Here is a 15080-nt window from a genome sequence, read left to right on the forward strand (position 1 = left end):
TCCATGAGGTCAGCCAACAATAATTTATATCATAATAAGCAGCATGATTTGAGAATCCTGATAGAAGCAAATGGGACAGAAAAACTGACTCATAGTTTGCTGTCATTCAGTCCTTTCAATTGTGTCTGACTCTTATGTCCCCATTTGGGGTTTTCTTGGAAAAGATATAGAGGGGTTTGCCATATCCTTCTCCAGCTCATCTTATAAATAAGGAAACTGAGGCAATCAGGGTGACTTGTCCAGGGTCACACAGCTAGTGTCTGAAATAAAATGTGAACTCAATACAACTACCTTTCTGACTTCAGGCCTGACTTCCCGACACTGTACCAACCAGCTGCCTCTTCATACAGTTACTTTGATTTAATAGTGTTTTTCTTTCTTATAGTACATGATGATAGGACAACCATAAATGCATAATTTTACATACACTATCTGAAAAGTACAATTTAAACTTGCCACTTTAAGAAGAAATTGCCATTAAAACATAACAGAAGAGACAACTAAACTGAAAAAATATACCATTTGAACTCCCACAATGATCAGGAATTTCCTGAGAATGGGGCATTCTCTCAGAAAGTTGTTTTGGGTTCTATACCACAAATTGCCTTATACTAACTTATCTCTTAGAAAACTCTCATGTAACTGATGTGGTTATAGTTTTGGAAGCCTTAAGTACAAACTGATAACCATAGCAGTTACATGGTAAAAAACAAACCTAGGTAATAATCCCCATAGACTGTCACCATCAAAAGCCAAAACAGCTTTTCCAAAGTAACTTGGCAGGATCACCTAAGGATGGAAATCTAGGAGGTCTCTGCATTTATAACGGAGGGTCCAGGGGATTATTACTATCTTGTCAACATTAAGACTGGCCAACAAATCACAGGTTTAAGAAGTCTGACCAAAAAAACCCAACCAAACGCAACAGTTAGAATATCTGTGAAATGAGTCACCAGTATTATGACTAAATTCTGTCCCAAAACCTGGTTTGACAAAGTCCTTCAAAACAGGGTCCTATTGTACTGCTAATTCCACCATGAATAAGCAAATATTCAGATGTTATGTTTTGAGGGCAGGCAATCATCCTTGGGTGCATCCATCACTGAGAAACTACAATATCTTTGAGAAAGACACACAATCACTCCAGTAAGACTCATTCAACTGCCCTTATCTATCACTACCTGGGTTTTGTTGGATGTTTCTTTGGAGCAAGACTTTTTCTCCTAAATAGAAAATCCTCAACATAATAAAATCTTGTGTTCCAAATTCACTGGCCAATATTAACTAAAAAAAATTGATGATTAAGACAGCAGCTCTTGGGTTCAACTCTAACCTCAGAGATGGTGTGGTTCTGGCAAGTCATTTAACACTCCCAATGCTTAACCCTTACCACTCTTCTGCATTGAAACTAATACATGGTATTGATTCTAAGACAAAAGATAAGGGTTTAAAAAAAAACGATTAGGTACTAGTCACACAAGTGGCCATCTTAACTAGAGAAAAAAATGGTTATGCTTTACAGCCTTGAGTGATCCCTAAAAAGCGATCAACAGCCACAAGGGTTAGCAAGAAAATAGGAAGATATTATATTTCATTATTAAAATTTAAAAAGAACCAAAAAACCTCTCTTTTCCTAGTTCTCTCTTACTCTGCATACAAGCTGCTAGACCAAAATTAATGAGTCTTCCTATATGCTCATTCCCACTCCTCCCCAGAAAAAAGCAACATGGGTCAGATTAAGCACATGGATACTTGAACAAGTTTCAAAATTTCACGCCAAAGGCCATTTTACTTTTCTTGATCTATAAAGATGCCTTTTGCTACCATCTCCTCTTCCCCAGCAATTAACAGGGAACACATATAAGATTTTAAGATTTATAAAATTGCTTTATACACATGATCTCATTTGAATCTCCCAACAATCCTATGAGGGAAGTACAGGCATATCTTGTATTATTGTGGCTTCACACGCCCCTTTTTCCCAACAGCATGTGCTCCCATCATGTCTCTATGTCACATTTTGATAACTCTCTAAATGTTTCTGTTTTTTTCATTATTATATTTGTTATGGTAATCTGTGATCAGTGATCTTTGATTTACTATTGCAATTTTTGTAGGATGCCACAAATTATACCCATAATTGATAAATAGTGTCTTTTCTGTCTGCTCCATGATCCTGATCTCTCTCCCTCTCCTCAGCCCTCCCTATACCCTAAGATACAATATTGAATATGAGGCCAACAATATTGAATATTGAACACGTTGAAATGAGGTCAATTCAATTTGGAACTATGCCCAAAAGGCTATAAAACAACGCATATCTTTTGATCCAGTAATACCACTACTTGGTCTGTATCCCAAAGAAATACAAAAAGCAGGGGGAAGGACCTACTTTGTACAAAAATATTCAGAGCAGTCCTTTTTGTGGTGACAAAGAATTAGAAATTGAAGGGCTGTCCATCAATGGGGAATGGCTGAACAAATTGTGGTATATGATGGTGATGGAATACTATTTGGGCTGTTAAAATGATGAACAAGATGATTTCAGAAAGAACTGGAAAGACCTAAAGGAACTGATGCAGAGTGAAATGAGAACCCGAACAAAGTACACTGTAACAGCAATACTGTGGAATGATCAACTGTGAAAGACTTAGCTGTTATCAGCAATACAATGACTCAGGACAAGTTCTAAAGAATGCTATCTATCTCCAGATAAAGAATTGTTGGAGTTGGAATGCAAATCAGGGCACTCTATTTTTTGTTAAACCCTTACCTTAGGTCTAGGAATCAATACTGTGTATTGGTTCTAAGGCAGAAGAGCTGTAAGGGCTAGGCAATGAGGGTTAAGTAACTTGCCCAGAGTCACACAGCTAGGAAGTGTCTGAGGCCATATTTGAACCCAGGACCTCTCATCTCTAGGCCTGGCTCTCAATCCACTGAGCCATCTAGCTGCTCCCAAGGCATACTCTTTTTTACTTTAGTTTATTTTGGTTTTTATTTTGGGGTTTGGGATTTATAGAAATATTCTTTTACAAAAATGAACAATATAGAAAACTGTTTTACATGATAATACATGTATAACCCAGATCAAATTACCATCTCTGGGAAGGTAGAGGCAAGGGAAGGAGAGAGACAAGTTGGATCATATCACTTCAGAAAACTTATATGAAAATTATATAATTGGTAAAATAAAATATTTTAATAAAAAAGTAAATAAAAAAGAGACCAATTAATAACCCTCTAATCGCCCCAAACTGTTTAAGTAATAGGAAGAGTCAAACCATATGGCAACTTCATTGTTGTTTTATAAGCTACTCTAACCTTTAGCAAACAACATCCTAATTGGTTAGCAGCCATCAGCATTAAAGCAAAACCCTCCAACAGCAAAAAGATTAACTCACTAAAGGTTCAGATTTAGCAATAAAATATTTTTAGTTATGGTGTGTACATTGGTTTTTTAGACATAATACTATTGCACATTTAACAGACTACATTATAGTGTAAACTGTGTAAATAGAAATTAGCTCTATCCCATTAATAGTCAAAAATCTACTCAACCCAGGCGTGCTAATGATGTCACTCCCACCTCCCTTAGTGGGGAGGGGAGACGAGTTACCCACACGTGACAATAAGTAACAAATCAAGAATAAGGGACTGCCCTTTGGGCAGTCCAAATCAATGTAGAAACTGCCATTTGTCCATTTGAATTAGAGGTGGACCACAGGAAGTGATGAAAGACACATTCTCTTTAAGTAAGTGAGTGAACTTCCTGTGAGGGCAGTTGTCATCTGGAACTAGAGGAAGAAGCATCTCCTGAGACCACAGACAGCTTATGCTCTGTATTGTCACGTGGGTAAGTTAGGCTGGCTTCCTTGGCCTAGCTGGGCCAATTCTAAACTCTGCCTATCCGGCTGTTGGGCCTTGCGGCTTACAGCTTCATTTATTTAGACCTCTAACCTCCCTCTTCTCTTTATCCCTACTTACCTTCCTGATTGTAAATAAACTCTTCAACCCGATGCTGACTTGGGTCTGATTTAATTACGGAATCAACTTGAATTGTTGATTCCTGGCGGCCACATAATTTTAATATATAGCTATAATAACTAAATTTTAATTCTTACAAAACACAACTTTTGTATGTACTAGGAAACCAAAAAACTGTATAATTTGCTTTACTGAAACATTTGCTTTATTTCAGTGGTCTAGAACCAAACCAGCAATACCTGAGGAAAGCCTCTGCTCAGGTTTCATTTCCATTTTTGCAAATGAAAAAGCTGAGATAAATGATATGACTATGTACACAATGAGTAAGCAAACACTGGATTCAGGTCTATTACTGAGGACTTCTTTGCTCCAAGTCCAGCATTCTATTCACTATGTGATGTTGCTCCTAAGCACCTTCAGGTCTTGGTTGTGACTACTATTAAAACTAAATGGAAAAGACTTTAATAAATTTTGATCTTGTAATCCAAGTTCCCTCTGTTATATAGTCAAATTCTATTATTACAGCTGAACAAACATGGAAACCTCTGGAGTATCAAAACATTTTTCACATTACCTCAATGCTTCCACAAAATAAGCATATAGACAACACTACCCCCTTCCCAATAAAAGCAGTCAAAAAGTCAACCAGTGAAAGCCTAATAGGCAGACCAATGCATTACAGATAGCTAAAAATAGTTAGTTAGTTAGATAGATAGATGGATGGATGGATGGATGGATGGATGGATGGATGGACGATGGATGGATGAATTGAACATATCCTTATCTGGTGAAGAAAAAACCTGATTATTTTATCTAATAGGGTAAACTTCTGATTATTCATGTTATCCTCATAAGTAGGTAAATGAAACAGAAATTCAAGTTTTCTATGTGCCATGTGTCAGCGTGATTGAAGAAGCTGCCTTTGAGTCAGGAAGGTCACCTCTCACATATGCTAACTATGTAACCACCAGCCAGTCACTTAACTTTAAGGAGTCTTGCAGTTACCAAGGAGTGACTGAACTATACTATAGGGAGGAAGCAGTTTCCAAAAATCACCAGTGTTAGACACAAACAAAAATCAAACCTCAAACACAGCTGCTATTCATTTTTAACATACTCTCTGGCAAATATTGCTTATACCATTATACTTTTAACAGTCTTTAGTAACATGAGATATACTTGTACAAATTTCTCTAGTCAATACTACTTCTAAATACAACTGAGATAATGTGGGCTTTTTTCCTAGTACATTGTATTCCATTTCCCCTTGTCTAATAACCTTATCACTACAGTATGACAGGCCTAAAGAGTTCCTTGGGCTGGGCTCCTTATTTTACAGTAGCTAAGAAAGTGGATGATATTACCAACTAAAGAAAGTCAAGTCTCCTGTTTTCAATCTAGGTCAAGTTATTCTCATTCCAATAGGAAACACTATCCTAGGTCAATTATATCACTTTCTGAATTATCAGTTGGAACATGACAACAGGGAACTATCAGTTTAAAAAAAAAAAGCTGTTTCCTCACTTTAAAAAAATTTCCAATGATTTTCAAGATAAAAAACAACATTAATTTTGAATTAAGAAAAGAATTTTGTTCCATTGCAGGATGTTTTGCCTTAATCATATGCAAATTAAATTCAAATTAAGTTTCAGATACAAAATATACAACTAAGTTCAATAATTACACAAAGTAAATTGAGAAGGGAAAGTCAAAGACTGACTTGTTATAAGAATTGGCCTTTAAAGAAATATACATGTACAGTTATATGTGAATAATATAGAGTCTAGAGCTATGATTTCATTAATAAACTAAACTCCTAAGACAAGGAAACTCTACTAATGCAGAGTGGCACCTTCTCTGCAACTCATAGTCTTAAAGAATTGTGGGGGAGGGCTGGGTGGCTCAGTGGATTGAGAGCCAGGCCCAGAGACAGGAAGTCCTGGATTCAAATCTGGCCTTAGACACTTCCTAACTGTGTGACCCTGGGCAAGTCACTTGACCCCCACTGCCTACCCTTACCACTCTTCTGCCTTAGAACCAATATACAGTATTGATTCTAAGATGGAAGGTAAGGGTTTAAAAAAAAATAATTGAGGGGTTCAGTGACTTCAAGGTCACAAGGCCAGCATGAGTCACAGGCACTTCAATATAGGATTTCATGGCCGATTAGCAAGTTCTCCATCTACACTAATATGCTGATACTATGTAAATAGCCACTGATATATATACAGTATAGAATTAAGCAACTGAAATTATTAAGGCAGGAAAAGGACTTAAAAAGGAAATGCTAATATTTACTTCCTATATTTTTAATTGTGTCTTTGTTTCCACAAGATGCCCGAGAACCAAGGGCAAATGTTATTTGGAAATTCCTTTGTAATTTGTAATTTGGAACTTAATTTGTTTATTAATCTGAATATATATCTCAGTTAACCTGTATTCAGAATTCAAATAAGAAAGCATCAAAAAAAGTTAAGACCTGTTCCTGTCCCCTTGGAGCTTACAATCTAATCTATCAATAAGATAAATCATAAACACAGATAACTATGATATATCAAATTACATGATTAGTGCATTAGAGGTTGTTACTGACTGAGGTATGAGAAATCAAGAAAGGTTTCATGGAGTAGGGGCTATCTGATTTGAGTTTTAAAGAATGAAAGAATTCATCAGATATAGAATGGGAGGAGGATATTCCAGGTGGAGCAAATAGCATGAGTGTAGAGGCATGAAAATGGCATGCTGTGGATGGAGTTTTGTGTGTAAACAAGCAAATAAACAAGTGAATGGAAGGAATGATTCCTAAATCAATTTTCAGAATACAATTTTTAGAAGAGTTAAATGAGTACTGCCTAGATCAGCCTCCTACAGCTACAATCCTTTTCTCTGATACTAAGTATTTTTAATAGTTGCCCTTAGGCAATGAAAAATTCTGAAGTACCTTCAAAGAAAGATTAGGTTATACTAAATTTAGGTTTGGTTTTTGTTAATTCCTACAGCTAACAACCCAAGTGGAGCCTATAACAATTGTCAAATAACCAAAACGTCCAGCTAACCAAAACACTCTATTCCCCAAACATTACCAATAAACAAGGTCCTACTGTGATGACAGTGGCAGTTTCCCTTTGTTCAGAGAATTTCATTGATTGTTCTAATTCCTTTAGATTTAGTCCACTTGTTTTACTCATGTACCAGTCATCATAATGCCTTTGGTTGTTGGAGAATGTGGAACCTTATACAGCATTATGAAGTCCCTTAAATACTGCTGAAATTATGTGCTTTGGGATTGGGTCCAAGGTGGACCTACAGTTATAATCCAATATGGCTCCAGTATATATGCTAGTAAAAAGGATGAAAACAAAATAAAAGTCCTTTAGATCACTAACAAAAAGAACATTTTTACAGATTACATCATCCAGTGCTGTGTGACCTTGACAAGTCATTCAACCTCAATTTCTTAATTTGTAAAAATTCTCCTGTTTATTTTATGGTTTAAACAGTTGATGCCTGCATTATTTTCAAGCTTCAAGATTTATGAAATAATATTGATTTTCTTTGAAATGATTGAAATTTAAAAGAAAAATGTTAATAATCTATATCTTCTAATAATAAAAAGTCACCATTGAGACTACTTAAAATACTTTTTTCTTTGTTTTAAAAAATAGAATGCATCATGTAAATCAACCAATTAGATGAAAATATGCATATCTGATGATACTAACACTTTGTAAAGTTTCAACTTTCCTGATTTTTTTAAACTAAATTGCAAACCAAATTGATATAATTCTGGTTAACATATCAAACCAAAAAAGAGTCAACTAATAATCCCTGTACTTCATATAACCTAAAAATATTCCTAACACAATTGTCATTTGATTATTCAAAAGCAAAGAAAGAATGGGAAACAACATCAGTTTATTTTGCCTCTTATTAGGAGCTCTGAAAAACTGTTCACTGACGGCAAGCCTAACAGTACTGGCTAAAGTTAGGTTTGGACATTTTGGGGAGGGGAGTTAGATTTCACTGATTGAGCTTTTCCTCTTTTCCCAAGGGATGACAAATTATCTGGGAGTAGCTATATTCACAATCAAGTATTACTAAAAGATACATAACATATTGCCAACTTCACCCCATCCCAGATTTCTAAAGGGAACAGGATGTGGGAAGATCAACAACTGAGGTGAATTTAGATACATATTCAAGATGCTTTACATAAGCAGTTAAGAAACAGAAACTAATTATAGACTTTAATTTTGGGACTACATATTCAGACATAGTAACAAAGTCGTATAGCAATGTGTAGTTTTTTTATACATGTCAATGAAAAATGGAAATTCACCATAACTGGCAAGTATATGATCTCCAAGAAAGACCTAAACCAAAGAAGGAGGAAGAGTAGAGGGGGAAAAAAGTTCCTGATAGAAATATCGACATTCTCTTCCTGAATGGTGTATTCTAGAGCCTCATTTTAGAAAGCAACTATCCCTTCCATTCTTTCTCTTATCTACCAGAGCCGCATTTGGCTTGCATTTTCATGAGCTTCAAAAGAAAAAGATGCAAGTCTTAAAATTACTATCTCTTTTCTTATCATCTTAACTCATGTATTTAAAAACAAACAACCTAAAGCCAAATAATCTCAGATCCTCCCACCTAGAGGCCATTCAAAAACAAATGTGCAAAGCATTCTCAAAATAATGAAGCAGTGGAGACTAGCTGTATAGAGCCCTTTAAACATCCCCTGTCAGATGATTGGTTCTGCCATCTTTCAGCACTGCTCACAGGAGTTTCTGTTTCATCTACTTGACCATTCAATTTGAACCCTTTCCAAAGACATTCCCTTATTTCCATTATCATCTCTTCTCCTTGTAATTCAGTTTAGAAGCTTACATCCATGTTCATTTAATAGTATAGGGCAAGTGTTTGCCTGAAAACCAAAAAAAAAAAAGTAAACATTCACCTTTACCAGTCAAATTGTGCTTTATACCACTCCTGTTCCCCAGAAAATTATTAAAAGACAAACGTAAAAATACCAACAGTATCAGTCAATCTTTCTGTTCAAGCGGTTTTCTGGTTTTTTTCATGGGTATTTAACACCAAGGCATGAGACTTATTTTTCATTAAAGTTGCAGAGCTTTTGTTTTCCTCAGTTTCAAATGTTGTAATTGATCTGCATTGTCTTCTTAAATAACAAAACTGGTGAAGGACACTGCAGCTTTAAATATTTCAGTGCTAGCTAAGAAATAGACTCCATTGCAATATGGCTCTGAAGGTCGTGTCCTATTGTCTCTTTTTCTCTACAAATGTACCAAATGACATCTAAGTCATTTTTTTAATATAATAGAGGGTGGTTACCTCCCTAGAATTTCCATTCATCTCCTCTGCTCTGCTCCTGTGTTTATTTAGAACCTTACACTCCCAATTTTCTTCCCAGGAGCGAGAGGCTGATTGCTATTAGTGATTCCAGTACCTTACCTAGACACAAACACATGTGTTCACATTAGTTTAATTGAGCATATGAAACTAGCTTAAAAGGACATCTCCCAGTGGTTGACAGTCTCAGCTGTGAAAAGCAGGAAGGACTGGGAATGGATAGCTTTGAGCCTGCACTGGCATCCCTGATTGCATAACTGAAATGTGTCCCTAGTTAAATGTGTCCATGCCGCTTAACCTCGAAATAGTCTGGCAACCTTGCCATTCCCTTTTATCAGAAAGCCTTACTTCTCTCAAAGACATCAAATAACATCCAAATCCGCAAAGAATGAGAGCGTTTAAGAAAGAGGGGACGGTAGCTTAGGAGAATCACACTCACACCAATGTCTTCACACTGGGAAGTACGATGCGTTTATGTAATTCCTTAAACTGCCGGAATGGTTTTCACAAGAAGACAAGACAGTGCAAATGAGGGCCATGGGCAAGGAAAGGGGACCGTGACATGTAGCCGGTAACGTGGGACACATATGCACAACACAAAGCCCGTCAAGGAAGCAGCTGCACTCCGGGAAAGGGAAAGGGGAGGGGGGGCCCGGGGAGGAGGAGAATGGTATGCGCAGGTGCATTTGAAGTTATTACCTGAAATGGCAACAGATTGTTACCATTATCGGTCCGAAAAGCGTTATCCTCCATCCAGGATTTGGAGGTGAGAGGGGCCGCCCGGGGGAACTTCGGAGGCGCAATCACATTGCTGGAGAAAGGTTTTTTGAGGGGGGAGATGGGATTAAGTGGAGACGGCACGCCAACCCCGACTCCGACCCCTACGCCTACAGCCCGGCGAGGGTCCCTGCCGGCTTGCAACCCGCCCCAGGGATTGGAAGGGGTGCTCCAGGCGGCGTTCTGGTGATTGTTCCAGCTGGAGGAGGAAGAGGAGGCCGAGGCCGAGGACGGCTTGCTGGTCATAATGGGTTGATGGCTGTAAGCCGCGGCGTTTCTTTGGGGGTAGGACGCCTGGTTGGGGCTCACCGGTGACCTGCGCTGCTGTTGCTGTGCCTGCGGCTGCGCTTGCGGCTGCGCCTGCGGCTGTGCCGGCGGCGGCGGCTGGGGCTGCGGCGGCGGTGGCTGCTGCTGCTGCTGAGGCGGCGGCGGCGGTGGCTGCGGCTGCGGAGCCGGTGGTGGTGGAGGCGGTGGCGGCTGCTGCTGTTGGTGGTGCTGAGCCTGCGCTAGGCCGATCTGAGGGGAGAAGGTGCCTCCGAAGACCGGGTTGACGTGGTGGGGGAAATTCTGAAAAAGCATGGTCCCATTGACGGGGGTGATCCCTTGGAAAAAACTGTCCTCCACGGCGTTCGTGGTGCCCGTCGACCAGGTGCTCCCGAAGGAAGGGGACAAGGACGTGCCCGGCGCCCCGGCTGGCTCCTGCTGCGGAGGTTGATGGAAGCTCAAGCCGGGCAGGAGCGGAGATTCCATCTGCATCTTCTCCTTGCTGTTGGGGGCTGTCGAAGAAGCCGCCGCCGCCGCTGCTGTTGGATTGAGACTCGTCACTGGGCTGCTGTCCTCCGGCTTGGGGGTCTCTGAGGAGAGGGGCGTGGAAGAGGCTTCCGCTGCGTTTGGCTCTTGCTGCGGCTGCTGCTGCGGCTGCTGCTGCTGCTGCGGCTGCTGTTGTTGCTGCTGCTGCTGCTGCCGGGGCTGGGTTTTGCTTTTGTCCATCAGTAAATCATCCTGCATGGTTTGCGCAGCTGAAACGGGAAAAAAGAGAGGCGCGTTATTATTAATGGTATCATCAATGCCACTCACCGAAACGGTGGGGTATTTCACTTGCGAAAATCCAGTGCTACTGCCCCTAGCCAATTGCAATGCAAATCCGTAATCTCCCATTTAGAAGCCCCAGTCTGGCAGGGCGGGGGGTCACGCTAGAGCTCTAAAAATATGGTTTTATCGGCTTCACCCTTTCTGGTGTCTTGGCTCCTTTCAGTGTTAGTGAGAGATGTGCTTATAGGACAGAGATATACAGCAATTTCGCCACGTCTCTTTTCCCTTCACCGGAACTCAGAGCGCTCACCCTGCAATGAGAAACTGATTCTGGTTCCTGTTTTTTCCAAGCACCACCCTCCCCCAGTTATTTGCATACGTCAATAAATACTGCTGCGTCCTTCAGCAAGGTTAAAAAGACACCAGTCACTACACTCTTCTCTCTTCCCCCCCCCCCCTTCCCCTGCTTGAGCACTTTAAAGGAACAGGAGTCTTCTCCTTGATTAGCAAACTACCTTCTTGCTTTTGTAATTGTTTCATTTAACTGCAGAGAACCACGAGGGGGGAAAAAATCTTTGCATTGGGTAAAAGAAGCCTCAGCTGCACAATCATCCTCTGTTCTTGAGTACTGCAACCTACTCCATTTTGTTAGGAACCTAAAAAGCAGTCATTTTTAAAGGGGAGGGGGGAGCTAACGTTTGCTGATATGCAATTGTTTGTTCTTCATTAACTTTAAGGAAAACACACATATATATTCCGTATACATATATATTCCTGTTCGTCTTTTCAATACTCCTAATTACAACCCAAGGTATTCTTTTTAGAGTGAGTTATTTCAGTTTGCAGTATCTATCTTTGAATCTTTGCAGAGTCGAGTAATGGTTCCAGTTGGATTTAAGGTCAAAAATTAGAGTAAGGTTGTGGGATCTGTGGACTCAATTTTAATACCTATGAAATTTAGCCAGACAATCAGGACAAGTTTTGAGTTCTTATATTGACACCACTGACGTCTAAAATAAATTATCATAAAACTGATAAGACGGGGAAAGACTGGGGTTCTAGTGGTGCCAATTACAATAATTCAGAAAAAAAAAAGAATTAAAAACCAGAGTACAAAGACCTTTATACCTGTACATCCTGATGATCCTGCTTCTGCCAAAACAGCTTCCCTTTTCCCCATTATAGATGATGTGGTATTTTCCATTTCACACAAAAGAAATATACATTTATCTTCAAAATAATTATGAATGCTTAAGGATAAAAAAATACCATTATTCTCAACATGTAGATTTCAGATTCACTCTTGCCCAGCTTCTATGACATATTGGTGTTATCCATAGTCAAATGTTTTAACATTTATGCCGTGAATTTTGCATTATGCCAAGGCTATATCAAATATCTGAGGAATCTGCAACTGTATAAGGCCAAACATATAACTATTTTACTATTGTACTGATGGCTCAGTACAATTAGAACAAAGTTATTGACTTATTCAGTATAGTTAGTTTAATGATATTATTCTATCTACCTCACAGTTTTCTATTCGTTCAGGTTACTATTGCTATAATTCTTCCAGTGACTGGGAAAACATCTTTCTCTGAACCAAGATATTTACAAATACTGAATAATTTGCCTTGGGACATAATGGTTTAACAAGAGAAACATTCCTGAAAAACTGAGAAACAATTGTGTTAACTGTAAACAGATGCGATAGAAAGGTTAAAAGTGATACACTATCCTATTTTAAGAATACCCTTTAAAATGGCTAATCTATGGTTCTTTTTCTAGGTGAGTTTTATTCACACAAAATGTAGAAGGGAAAACTTGACACCCCCTGTCCTTTGTCTTCCATTCCTCCCATCTCATGTGACTGATTAGTACGTACTATAAATTAAACATAAAACTAATTGTATTTTCTTCCATCTAGGCCTAAAAATAATTACTTTAAGTAAGTATCATAAAATGGGAAAGTTTCCAAGAAAGAACACAAAGGATTTAGATGTTCACATCATGAAGTCCTGCTGCTGCCCAGTGGGATGGTCATGCAAAAAGACCTCTTTTCACACTTACTTAGGCTATGCTGCAGTAAACCTTAGGACCCAAGAATCTGAGTAGCTTCCAAATAAACTAGAATTTCTATTGTAATAACCACACCATCGTGGATGAAACTGTAGATTCAGTTCATTGTAATTTTAATATCACTTTGTTTCTTGTCCTCTTAAAATGTCCATTGTGTGTGTGTTTAATACAGTGAATTTTAATAAAATACTCTAATGGAAAGAGGGACTATCTATATCATACCCTCAAAGCCAAAAAACAAACAACCTAAAAATCAATTGTTATTGATGATCAGGAGGTGGGGGTGCCAGCATTACGTATTTCTTTTCTCACTATTGCTTAAAGGTATACCTTTCACTGTTAGCATAAATTCAGCATTATTGTCAAGGTCAAGACCTGCCTTTACTAAACATAACCTGTCAGGACAAGAGACTGACATTGGATTAACATAACATTTACAATACTATTACCCAATGTCTCTCAGTTACTGTTGGTGTGAGTATTTGGGGCTCATTTTTACAGCAAAGTCCTGGAAATATAGAGCACCATCCCCCACTACCTTAACAATACTGTCTTCTTTTGCATGCAGTAAACGACAGGCTTAATCCCCGAATCTCGTTAGCAGTTACCTTTGAGTGTCCAGCTTTAAGGGATCGATAAAAATTAAAGTGTACAGTGTTTATTTTTCTTCTCCCGGGCTGATAATCTGACTGCTCCGGCAAAAGCACTTTGACAACTGGAAAACTAGAGGGCATGCGCACCCGAGGAACTGTGGGGACTGGAGTCTCTGGCCAGCGCCTTGCCGGCCCCCGGCACGCTGGCAGGAAAGGAGGAGAGTTCACCAAGCGAAAGGCAAAGGATTCAAGGAGAAAGCAGTTGTACCGTGATTTCGTTAGATGCCAACCAGCTTACATCATTAGCTGCGAAGACGAATTGAGGATGGGGGAAAGAAGGAGAACTGATTTGCAAGGTTAATTTAGGAAGGAAAGCTAAAAGGATCTCTGACAGTCGGACCTAGAATTATTTTTTTTTTAAACAGGAGAGCGACCTTAAATGGAAGAAATCATAATGACTATTGGGTATATTGCTATGACAAAAAGATTAAATAAAAATAAATAAACAAATAAAGCAATAGTAAGTCTGCCTTCATTTCTGAAGGAAATCCTATTTTAATGAATTGACTGTAATTGTAGAAATCATGATAAATACTGTTACACATTTTTCAGTTAAATCTGTGTCCAAGAAAAATTCTCAGGCATACATTTACCATGCTTTCTTTAAACCTATAATGTCAATCAAGGCACAATTTGTTACTTTTAAAAATTCAACCAAATGCCTAAAGAACTATTTGAAACATAGTAATTACTCAATAAATGCTTCTTGAATGAATCAACTTGCTACCTCAGTTTACCACTGGAAAAATTGCAGTATTAATTCAAGATCCCAGAATATCAGATGACATACAAAATAACAAAGGTTAGTTTATTTAATGTTTTACTATATATTATTCAAATGATCAAAGAATCCAAGATTTGAAGCTGAAATAGCCCTCAGAGGCCAAGTACAAACCCTCTTATTTTGCAAGTGAGGAAACTAAGGCACAGAGAAGTTAATCTAACAACTTGCTAAAGATGACACAAGTCTATAGTGTCTTCTTTATTCCACATTGTTAGAGATTTTCCAAGTGCTTAAAAGCAGATCATTTTATGCTCACGACTGTTGTTAGGGTTATTATCTCCATCTTACAGATGAAGAAACTGAGGCTAAGAGATTATATAACTTGCTCAGAAGTCAAAGCATAAGTATATTGGGCAAGATTCAGATCACAAATCTCCCTGATTCTAGGACCAGCCCCCTAT

General features: G+C 38.6%; 1 protein-coding gene across 6 annotated transcripts in view; it reads right to left on the reverse strand.

Annotated features, from left to right (window-relative positions):
• CPEB3 (cytoplasmic polyadenylation element binding protein 3) overlaps positions 1-14262 on the reverse strand; it is a 182990-nt gene extending 168728 nt beyond the window's left edge. For 2 of the 6 annotated variants that reach the window (XM_044665678.1, XM_044665677.1), the window contains exons 1-2: positions 10054-10458; positions 1163-1171 (exon numbers count right to left, since the gene is read on the reverse strand). In XM_044665678.1, coding sequence (XP_044521613.1) covers positions 1163-1171; positions 10054-10377 — 333 coding nt within the window. In that variant the 5' untranslated portion in view covers positions 10378-10458. Of the gene's footprint in view, positions 1-1162; positions 1172-10053; positions 11160-13850 lie in introns of those variants that run through there. The other 4 variants (XM_044665680.1, XM_044665679.1, XM_044665675.1 and 1 more) reach the window with 3 other exon arrangements.
• Between the last annotated feature and the right edge of the window lie 818 nt (positions 14263-15080).

Source organism: Gracilinanus agilis, chromosome 2 (assembly GCF_016433145.1).
Source record: "Gracilinanus agilis isolate LMUSP501 chromosome 2, AgileGrace, whole genome shotgun sequence".
NCBI lineage: Eukaryota > Metazoa > Chordata > Mammalia > Didelphimorphia > Didelphidae > Gracilinanus > Gracilinanus agilis.